This window comes from Ruditapes philippinarum, unplaced genomic scaffold (genome assembly GCF_026571515.1).
Source record: "Ruditapes philippinarum isolate M1 unplaced genomic scaffold, ASM2657151v2 ctg654_1_1_1_1, whole genome shotgun sequence".
NCBI classification, from domain to species: Eukaryota; Metazoa; Mollusca; class Bivalvia; order Venerida; family Veneridae; genus Ruditapes; species Ruditapes philippinarum.
The window spans coordinates 193,659-206,143 of NW_026861095.1; the positions used below are offsets into that span (position 1 = coordinate 193,659).

General features: G+C 30.6%; 1 protein-coding gene across 1 annotated transcript; it reads left to right on the forward strand.

Annotated features, from left to right (window-relative positions):
* Positions 1-1,250: 1,250 nt before the first annotated feature.
* LOC132714522 (photoreceptor-specific nuclear receptor-like) lies at positions 1,251-3,585 on the forward strand (the record flags this gene model as incomplete). Its single annotated transcript, XM_060697417.1, has 3 exons — positions 1,251-1,425; positions 2,173-2,340; positions 3,102-3,585. Coding segments are annotated over 3 exons (585 nt in total), but the record flags the coding sequence as incomplete, so codon positions are not given.
* Positions 3,586-12,485: the final 8,900 nt, after the last annotated feature.

Below are 12,485 nucleotides of genomic sequence, written 5' to 3' on the forward strand. Positions count from 1 at the left end.
CTTATTATGCATTTACAACCATGCTTTACCTGTTACAGTTTGACAGACCTTATATACGCCATAGTTGAAATCAGTCATGCTTACCGTTATAAATGTGCACAAGAAATAATAAACATTTAATAGAGAGAGTTTTGTTCTACCCTTATTTTCTATAATTGTGTGCTAATTATAAAATGACAGGTCAATTTGGTGTTACTAGATATGATAAAAAATAACTATGATAATACGATAAATGATTGTATTTCGAGTGAAATTATCGATTACACAAGAATTTAGAATTTTAAAGGTGGAGTGGTTTTTTTCTTCTCTAAAGCTTTGTTTTCCAACCTGGCTCCTCTTCAAATGGCATATTCCTCTGAGTGAGATTTCACATATATCCGTCAATTTTCTAAAATGGAAATAACAACAATCCTTTAAGGGAAATTATTTTTAATTTAGTAAACTTATTTTTTCCTACTTGAAAATATTAACATCATAAACTGTCTGCGCAATATATGTATTGTGTGCAATAAGGAATATCTTTTAATTATCTTTATATTCAATTTCAAGTGATGTTTTTTTATTATTAACTTATTTTTCGATTTCTTTTAACAGAACACAATTTTCATATGTATTCATTTATTTCATATATATTTTGAAGGCTGTTTTATGTTTATGCATTAATAAATCTAATACTTTTGCAAACAATAATTTTTTTTACAGATATTAGAATACATGTTTGTTTAATCATTTTAGCTAAGTGTCATAATCAACCTATTCATTTGGTAAAGTCTATTTACTCCACCAAGACAACCAACATTAATGTCAACATATTAAAAATAGTACGGCGCAGATAAAGGGAAGCAATACCATTCTTTTACTGACTATGATTGTAGGAGTTGTTGACATTTTTTTCACCATGAATCGATCAACTATTGTAAAACATGAGAGTGTGTTAAAATGATTGATTACAGTTTACGTTTCTGTGGCATCATAACTTAATTGTCTTCTAATTGTTTGTTTCTTTCAATTTAGATACATTTATAAAGGCTCTCCCACTTGTTCATACTTAAGCTAATACTTCATCTATAATGATTGAATTCTATATTACTTCGATTTAAACAACACAATGGTTTCTATTTTCAAGTTTCTCAAGAACAAACCTCGTTCAGTGTCAGTCCTGATCGGCATGCAACACCTAAAACACCACGCCATGATCTAGACGGCTTCTGTCCAAAGTACATGTCCAGTAATGCTCATCTCAAATTTACATTGACGTCACCTACGAAACTGCGGTGAAGATACAAGTCATGTCAATAAAATGGGCGCGAAATATCCCGTCATTCCTCGCACTTCCGTTCCGGGATCAAGCCATTTTATTGGAGGAATCGTGGTGTGAGCTATTTATTCTAAGTGCTGCGCAGTGGTCCATGTCGCTAGATACAAGTAAGGATTTGAACAAAGATGTTCTTAAATTGTTCTAACGTTATCTCATTCAACTGAAAAAATTATTTAGTTACCCGCATTTAAACAATTCAATTGTTTAATTATTGACCCTAGCTCTAACGGCACTTTGAATGCTTAAAAGGCTTAAAACCATATCCTATGAAATATATTGATATAATCTAAAATTATGTTTTTCATAACCTTATGGTCGATACTCGAAATATTTTAAATGTAGAATGTTTCTTTTAATTAACAAACATGAATACTGAACGTAAACAGAATAAATCATTTTGTTTAAGTTTTAAATGGTGGTTTAATTACTGCTTAGCAAAGATTGTGTATATTTGACATTGATTATTAGAAAACTACCAACATATTTGTTTTAAACGGACATTTTTGGGTCATTCATTTTCTAAACAAAAACATCTTTTTTGAGATGTAAACTTACACGATTAAGATTTGAAACACAGTCAAACCTGTATGAATAACAGCGAATAAAAGTCACCTAATAAAGACCACTCATCAACATACCTTCGCTCTTATTCGGATGTCCTTTGTTCACAGGTTTGGCTGTACATGCGCATTTCAGTCCAATATCGGTAAATATTTGACTGTTTAAAATATAGACCCGTGGTATTTCTTTAAATCAGCACTTTTTAATTTGGAAATTTAAGCTTAATGTTACCTATCTAGCTGTAAGTTGCTTATAAATTATGTGATAAATGATTATGTACATCTATAATTTAGGTTCTTTGATGTCTGATATTGGGGTTTCAACAATGGACCAATCAGAACGCGCGACAGTGTTGTATTCTCAGATACGAATGTTGCAAGAAATTATTCTGAGATTTGCCGCCATGCGTATTGACTCAACGGAATATGCTTGTCTAAAAGCACTTGTCCTCTTCAAATCAGGTAATTACAGTATATTTTTGTTGTTGATGCTGTTGTTTGCTAGTATGTTCATGTTAACAGTCTCAAGTCGTTTTAATTATTATAGGACTTTATATGAATATTTCTTTAATGTTTTATTAGTCTATGGTATTATTAAGTAAAAGCAAAATTAATTGTAGTTTTTTTTTTGTAAAAGACGCTTTAAGCTAAAGAATATAGTTACGAATGCTATCCGTTTGAATTGCGACCTGATAACCGTGTTAAACGACCGTACCAATAAAAACCTTTGTTTTTCAAGATTAACTTTGTTTTTTTATGACAAGATATGGGATTTTATTTGCATTAGTGTACTCAAAATGATTACAATACATATCCGAATATGGTCTAACATTTTCCCGTTAGGGTTGTACCGTACTCGATAAGATCGGAAAAATACATTGTTGAACAATCAAAGTGTCATATCTTATGATAAAAATCTAAGGTAATATATTATTTAAATCAATTAAATAAGTGGGTTATTTGTCAAACACTAACCTCGGTTACCGTTTATTAAATTTTCTATTAAAAACCGACCGTACCCGTTTAAACGGATAAATGCGACACCCCTACTTTCGAAGCATTATATTGCAAATTTGCGTCAAGCTATCCTCGGAGTACTAGTTCGATGCGTTAACCACGCGGCCATGACGCAAAATTGTCGTTATTTTGTTATAAGACTCATCAAAGTCTATTTGTATTATTTCAGTTTATTTGTATTCGGTACTTTTATTTTCTCTATACAGAAATCAAAGGGTTGCGTGACTACCTTCAGGTGGAACTGCTACAGGATCAAGCCCAGGTCATGCTAACTGAATACTGTTTCTCCAACCATCCAGCTAACAAGCTCAGGTTTGGAAAGCTACTGCTACAATTGTCTAGTTTGAAGGCAGTTGGTCCGAGGTCTATAGAAGAGGTTTTCTTTCGACGAACCATAGGGAATATTCCGATCGAGCGTCTTCTTTGTGACATGTTTAAATCAAGTTAAAACGATTGCTTAGCGCTTCCAGGTTACACATGTCTGTTAAATTAACTATCAACATTTGGGCGGCAACTGATTCTACTAGTGACTAGTGCTGACCAAGGTCATGGTCGGTACTGCTCGCTATTGAGTCTGTTAACATCCTGGAAAATTTCCCTAAAATGATGAACGGTTTTGTCAAGACTGTAAGTTGGACAAGTTCATTTAAGACATTTTGTGCGATTATGGTTCAAGAACAAAGTCCCTGATAATAATCACCAAACGTTTAATTGAAATATACGGGTAACAAAATAAAAGGGAATCTGAACAATATTCAATTCATTTGTGATTTTTTAAATGGATTTCTTCATCTTCCATTTTAAGCATTGTCAATTATCAATTTTAGGGATATCGAAATAGAAATTTAAAGGGTTATTATATTCTGTTTCCTCAATGCACAAGCTTTGCAGCGTAATGTCCTTGTCAACAAGAAAACGAAAGAGCATTACAATATAATGGGTTATCTATTTGTACAAAGGGACATTACCCCGGGAAACTTTTTCTCATATCAAACGTTAATATTTTTAATGCATGTTGTACGTATAACTTCAATAGAACAATTATAATGAATTACTTACAGCACATTTTTTTCAGTATATTTTTTCTCTCTTTGGCTCTTGTTATTTTTGTAAATAAAAGAGGCGTAATAACGCAAACTTCAGTAATACCAAATACTTTAAAGTGGATTCGTCTTACAATAGGAGCATTTTCCATCAGTACATCAAGTATTAATAAAACAATAGAAATTCGCTTGGATATTTTCATAAGATATTTCTTAAAACAAATTTTAATAGGGAGATCTTAATGATAAAGTATGGACATTTATATGATGAATTATAATCTTAAACTTTTTCTTAGGACAGCTTAACTTAATACCATCAATACAATTATTTATTGTATCATAGACCTTCAATTATGAACTAATCCACTTTAAAGAATAAGTTCTTCAATATGACAATGGCTGGGTATCATTCTGTATTATTGCTTTTTCCTATGTTTTTAATTGGCCAATGAAAAATTCGATGGAAAGTTATTATATCTTCATTATTCTATTTTGCTTCGAAGAATCTGTTAACTTTATTATTTCTGTTAGTTTATTCTTGTTTGTTTGTATTGTTAAAAATAAAATAAAATATGATAAAATTGTCAATAATGTTCATTTGTATTTAGTTTATATCGTATATTCCTATTATATTTGTACAAATTCATCCCAGTAAGTTCAATTTATAGCTTTAAGCTACCATAAACCTTGTAAAGCTGCGATATGATACTTAATACTATCAATATGATTATTTATTGTATTGTAATGGAATACCTCCCTTACAAATTTTGGACATTTCAAATGACATGACAATTTACGTTATACTTTCAACAGAAATCAACATGTGCATATATAATTCTATAAATCATGAACTGTTCTTACTTAAAATGTATTAACAATGATCAAATAGTGCTACCTTTTTAACAAATGGACTTTATTCCACGAAACACAACGTAAAACTTGAATATCAGCATTGTTGACAGTTCTCTTTTAAGAAGAGTATCACATTAGGATAGATAACTCTCGCCACAAAATGGTCAGATGACCCTAATTTATTTCCTGATGAATATCTAAAAATTTGGAACATTTACAGTTACTATAATATATCACAAAGTGAATATCTACAGACATTATTGGAAGATTCAGACGGCGCTTTCTTCTGTCATTTTTTATGTTTAAAAATGGCGGACACAGAACTTTGGAACTACTTATTTGTATTTCGGTCTGGCTTTTTATGAATGTATATTTGTTTACATTTAAACTTTCAGGATTTCTTATTTATGTAAAAATAATTGTAAGCCTGATTTAAGCCGGATGATTTTCTGTCTTTATCATATTTTATTAAGTGAGAACTGTTTTTTATCTGCGTAATAGAATACGTCTGCATATATTACTACGCTCGAGTATTTTGGACCGGCTTTTTGTTAATATGTATTTTTAAATGTTATTTCAGATATGTTTATGTGGCTTTTCAATTAAGCCATATATGTGCTACTTATGTCTGTTAGAACTTTTATTGTTATTGCTATATTGTTAAATATTGTTAAAGACTGATCACTGGACCTAGTCTTAAGCCGGGATTTTCATTGGCTGGGGCACTCTTTGTAGCGTCCCAAAAGTTTATAAATAGGGGTGACTGTCGTCATTTGGCATCTTCTTCTCAACTGTAAAAACTTGAGAAGTACTCAAAGCTCAGATAGCTCTAAAGCTTCACAGCAGTCTTACCTGATCTATAAATTTATTTAGAATTGCCTGTAACAGATTACTATCTTCTAAGGTACAACTAGTGGAAATATTGTTTAGATAAATAATAACTTACCTTAATTTGCTGGTCGTTAAGCTATCCAGTACTATCGTAAACAACAACAGTTTACTTACAGAAGTCTATTACAAATTCATTTGATGCTGAACCTAATATGAATTATCACGTTATGGCAGACTCTAAAAGATGTATTGGTCTTAGAAATTTCCAACATCCTGTCATTCTTTACATTTATTTGTAACTAAATGTTCATAACCGAAGAAGATCCCATTGCATAAGCCTAGGTCCTCTATTGTCGAGTATTGTCAATGCCGGTATTTAATCCATCGAAGAAGAATTGTTAATGCCGCTCGATATTAATCCGTTTATAACGATAGATCTACGTCACAGAGTAGTATTGTCAGCGAATATCATATACATATTTATTGAGATGTACTTGTTATATATGATGTCACATTATTAAATGACGTTTACATATTAATCGAGTTACTGATGTCTTGTACCAGTTTCCTGTGTTTATACCAATGCAGGACTTACCTATATTTGTACACTCCATCCTAAGTAATAGGTTGTATAAATCCTGGTTATATAAATATCTTGACAAGATGACCAGATACTTACAAAGAATCCCTTGATGAAACTATGATGTCTCTATTATGATCTGAGCCTACCTCTTATGATGTACTGGTATACTACAAAGATGGCTAAGATGTGTTGAAGCTATGTCTGATGTTTAAAACAACAGTTAAGTGTATGTAATATGGGGTAGAAGTATTGCCATACACTTACTAGTTAATACAGTGGCCGGTATCCTGATTAATAAGGATTTGGTAACTACCCTAGGGGGGTAGGTCCTTACAGTATCATAGACCTTCAATTATGAACCAATCCACTTTAAAGAATAATTGGTTATGTTTACAATATGACAAAAGCTAGGTATTATTCTGAAATATATACCTATAAATTTTCTCCCTAAAATACTCGCAAATCTTGAAGCGCAAATACGCTTCAACGCTTCAACGGATAGAAAATTCCTTATTATGTTAGTGACAAATACGGTACCATAATTATATGGAAGTGCCTGACAATTTTTGACGTTGGTTCCGATCTTAGTTTTGCATAACGTTGCATTTGGAAATGAGAACCAAAATAATAAAAGGCGTTGCCGGTTTTGCAAAAAATTACGTGTTTGTTATTTTCGTAATGCGCCCAGGATGTATTTTAGCTACTTTCATAATGCGCCAAGGATGTATTTTAGCTACTTTCATAATGCGTCCAGGTTGTTTTGTTTACTTTCTTAATATGACCAGGTTGTTTGGTTTCTTTTATAATAAGGCTAGGTTGTTTTTGTAATTTTTGTTATGCGCCCAGGATGTATTTTTAGTTTCTTTCATAATGCGTCCAGGTTGTTTTGCTCACTTTCTTAATATGGCCAGGTTGTTTTGTTTCTTTTATGATAAAGCTAGGTTGTTGATATTTTCGTAATGCAGCCAGATTGTTTTGGTTTCTTTCTTTATGCGGCCAGGTTGTTTTGGTTACTTTCAAAATTTGGCTAGGTTGCTTTGGTTTCTTTAATAATGCAGCCATGTTGTTTTGGTTTACTTTTACAATTTTGTGGGCAGATTGGTCTTTGGTTTTTTTTTATTTACACTCCACTATCCTTGTCTTAATTTCATTTTTTCTTTCCTTTTTAAAAGGCGGGCCTATTTCTTGTTTTTTTTGGTTTTCTTTATATAATTTGCTGCCAGCTGGTTCGTTTGGTCGTTATACGTAAGTTTATTTTATAAAGCGGCAGACACATTTCTGTTTCGTTTACCTAAGTACTTTTATAATGCTTCCCGCTTGTTTGTTATATTGTTGTAATAATTGTCTTTCCTAATGCGGCAAGCTTATTTGATTCTGATTTCTAGGCACTTTTATAATGCGGTCGTGATGTTTGTTTTGGTTGCTTTATAAAGGTCTTTTCAGAATGCGATCAGCTTGTTTTGGTTCTAATTTCTAGGTACTTTTACAATGCGACCATGATGTTTGTTTTTGTTGTTATATTCATGTCTTTTGATAATGTGGCCAGCTTGTTTTGTTTCATATATTTTGGTACTTGTATATTGTTGTCATGTTGTTTCTATAAGTATTTTCATAATGCGACTAGCTTGCTTTTGTTCTGATGTCTGGGTATTTCTACAATGCCGCCATGTTGTTAGATATGGTTGTTATATTTTTATGATATTTTATAAAGCGGTCAGATTCTTTTTGTTATTTTATCCAGCAGGTTATTTCATATATTTAAGTACTTTAGAATTCGACTTTCTTGTTTGTTTTGTTGCAATATTTCATAAAGGTTCTTTCATAACGAAGCCATCCTTTAGTTACCTGATATCTATGTACATATATAATGCGGCCACCATGTTTAAATTGTCATTATATCCAATGTATGTATAATGCGGCCAGGTCTTAAAAAACATACAACTAGAAGCGTTATAAAGTACCTTCATAATACAGCCAGCATTTATTTATATATAAATTAACGTCATACTGCAACCCCAATTGTTTATCTAGACAACTCAATTATTTTTTTTTCTTTCCTTGCTCTGGTCTATTTATCGTACCTTCACAATAAAAGCCAACAAAAGTAACAGTTTTTATTCACCATTCAGCATAATTAAAAAAAAAACCAACCAACGTTTTCAGTTAATTGAGTCACTTGAAGAGTTCAATCTTGTGTATACTGTACTTCCTGTACTAACCAGTACTAGTGTAAACTTATGATAATTTCCCAGTAGGAAACACACCAAAGATTATTGTGTATCATTACAGACCTCAAATATGAGAAAAATAAGTACATCTGTGTATAACATATGATAACTAAAACATTGATGTTGTTTCAACAATTTTATTTTTCAATTAAAAAAATATAGACGATGCTATTACAAAAGCACGGACAATTAATTCGTAAATGACAAAATTGCTGAAAACATATTATACTGTCAGTTTAATTATAATGAAATATATATAAACAAAATGCATTCATACATAGTAATCTCCCTTCACTTTATAATGTACATTGTTTTCTCCTTTCACTATATAAATTACATTTTTACCTTTCCAAACTATATAGTGCATATATTTATCTCCCCGCACTATATAATATAGATATTTATCTCCCCTCATTATATAATGCACACACTATCTCCCTCATAATATTATGTACATATTTATATCCCTTCATTATAAAATGTACATATTCATCTTCTCTCACTATATAATGAACATATTTATTTCCCCTAACTTTATTATGTAAAAATGTATCTCCCCTCACTATATAATGTACATATTTGTCTACCCTCAGTATATAATGTACATATTTATCTCCCCTCACTTTATAATGAACACATTTATCTCCCCTCACTATATAATGCACATATTTATCTCCCCTCACTATATTTTATACATATTTATCTCTTCTCACTATATTATATACATATTTATCTTCCCTCACTAAATAATGTACATATTTATCCCCCCTCACTATATATGTACATATTTTTTCTCCCCTCATTACATTATATACATACATGTATTTATCTCCCCTCACTGTATTATGCACAAATATATATCTCCCCTCACTATATTACATTAAAAACTCCCCCCTTTTTATATAATGAAAAATTTTTTTATCTCCCCTCAAAAATTATAAATTTCTATTTTTCTCCCCTCAAAATTTTATTATATTTTTTTTAATTATCTCCCCTTTTTACTTATATTATCAATTTTTTTTCTCCTTTTCACTTTTATTATATTAAAATATTTATCTTTCCCCTTTTATTTTTTTTTTATGTACTTTTTTTCTTCTTTCACTATTTTTAGCCAAAAAAAATCTCCCTTCCACTTTAGTTTTGTACATTTTTTATTTTCCTTTCACTATAATTTTTAAACATATTTTTCTTTCACTATAAATTTTATAACAAAATTTATCTTCTCCTAAATATAAAAATATACTTTTTTATCTTTCCCCTTTAAATTTTTTAAAAGCACCCTATTTTTCTCCTTCCCCCCACTATATTATGTACATTTTTTATCTCCCCTGACTATATAATGTACATATTTATCTCCCCTTACTATATTATATACAAATTTATCTCCCCACAACATATAATGTAGATATTTATCTCCCCACATTATATAAGGAACATATCGTTTTTCCCTTATTGTATAATAAACACAGTTATCTCCCCTCACTATATAGTGTACATATTTATCTCCCACACCCTAATTTTAATGTTCATATTTACCCAAGTAAGGAGTAAGTTCGGATTCAAGAGCAAAATTTGAGCATATTTGGGAGGTCTCAATTTTAGGAAAAGACTCTTTTAAATCTGACCAAAAAGTTAGACCTAGATGACGTTATTTGTAGTCATTGTAGACAACCACGGACATCTAAAGATCTTAAGCATTCAAACAACAAATATAATGCAAGAAAGCATATCTATTTATCTATTTCCAATATAACAGGCTAATAAAAAAGAAAGCTGAAAAATATATATTTAACTACATTTAGCATAAAAGTAAAATTAATGACGTCATTTGGTTTATTGACCTAATACGTGAAATACTTAGGTTGTTTGTAACAAATATTACATATATGTAACCAGTTTGCTTGAAATGTCTACCTTAGCAATGGTAGAAATCGGAATAAGTAAGGTAACAAAGATGTTACACAGGCTCTTTGAAATAATTTAGTAGTTTTCAATTTATATAAAATATTTTTAACGATTTTAAAATGTCAAAAGTTAAAGAAAAGCAAATGTAAGCGATAATGAACTTGAAACATGTTCGTAGGACACAGATGCCCCTACACTCCACTGTCTATTGACATACAGCGGGACAATATGAGAGAGGTACAGACAAAAGGAAATTTTACATGACTACATTTACCCCTAGGTGGTTGGGGCATAAAACAACTATGATTTTTTCTAATGTTGACATACTAAATTTTGCTTTACTACACATACTGACCAACAGTCCTGTAAACTTTCATGACTTAAGATCAAATACGTTTTAAGCTTTGCGTCACACAATTTAAACTAAGTAGAGGGCAATACCTCTTTCAAAACTGACATAAACCACAAGCAAAACCAACCTTCTCAGCTTCACATGCTGATCAACATTCCAGAAAAGTTTGATGATTCCAGCATAAGCACTTTAAGAGGCACACATGACACAAAATTTTGAAAGTTGTTTTTTGTCAAGGGCACTTACTCTACATATTCTGATTAAATATACATGGAACCCCAAGGTGCAAAAATACAAGTGCTTACAAACATTCCTATAAAGTTTCATGACTGTAGGTCAAACATTTTTGAACTACGCTTTCAAAACATGAAAATTGCAACGATTTACTAAGTAAAGAACAATAACTCTGACATAACTGAATTAGTCCATGCAATTTTTAACCCGCTGGGGCATAACTGAACATAATGAACAACGTTCCTGTGAAGTTTCATGACTTTAAATTGAATACCACAGAACCACAGAAATTGAAAATATGTCAAGGGCAATAACTCTGAAGAAACACAGCGATTTTAGAGCTACATGCGACACAACAGGAGAACTTAAGGAACAGACAACGGTCAATCTTAATGCCCCCATCCGTATAGTTGGGACACAAAAAGTGTTTCAGTTGTAACATAGGTCATAGGTTATTTCACTCTATTTTTCATTATTCTTGTAACAAATTATAACAAATTAACAAATTATAAACATTCAATTAATGTAAATTGAGTTCAGATTTGTTTTGTCTTAAATATAAATAAGACATTAGACAATAGAAACTAATTAATACAATACTATAAATAAACAAATACCATATCAACCATCAAACTGTAAATCAATCAAAACCTTTACCTTCTATCAATATTAATTACAAAATAACGCCATATTTTACGTCATAGTTTATTACCATATCCCATTCTTCTTGATTTATCCTTATTGTGTTTCCTGAATGTATGTGACTTCCTAAATTACATATATATGGATAAGTAATATACATGCCATTTTCTGGTTCCTTTTCCCTTAATATATGTATATAAACCTACCAGCTCGACAAAAACCCAAACACAACAAAGGTTAAAAACTTAGAAATATCTAACTATAGACATCTATTAATATCTGCGCGAATTAAAAAAAGAAAAACAACAACAACAAATCTGACTAGAACATGGAATAGCAATACATTGATATATTATGTACAAATATACAGATAAACCTATTATTTACAATTACATCTGAATAAAATTAATAATGATTTGTATTTTCTTAATACATAAGTATACCAAAAAGAACATTTTAAATATACATTCAATATGTAAATGATCTCACTCTTAAAATACTGTTACGTTCTTTTATATAAATTTATAAAATCATTTTCAAGACATCTGAACTGTTATATGGTCCTAGATAAAACTGTTTGCTATATAACCTGAAAGCTTACAGGTCATATAACCAGTAAAACCATAATAATATGTTCGTCCTCATTGAGATATTAAGAAAAGCAAAATGCAAACTAACATTTTCCCTTTTTTGTCTATATTGATTTAGCAATTTTTGAAAGTGCCTTTTGTCATAATTGTAAGCAACAAATTGAAACTCATCAAAATTACACTATTGTACAGAATTCAAAAAATATATGTTTTCTTTAAAGTAAGTCTTTATGTAAATGTATTTTTTGCAAGAATTAACAATGTCCTGAATGATAATGTGTACATTATTAATTTTGCCTAACAATTCTTGTTTAACTATATTCCACTCTA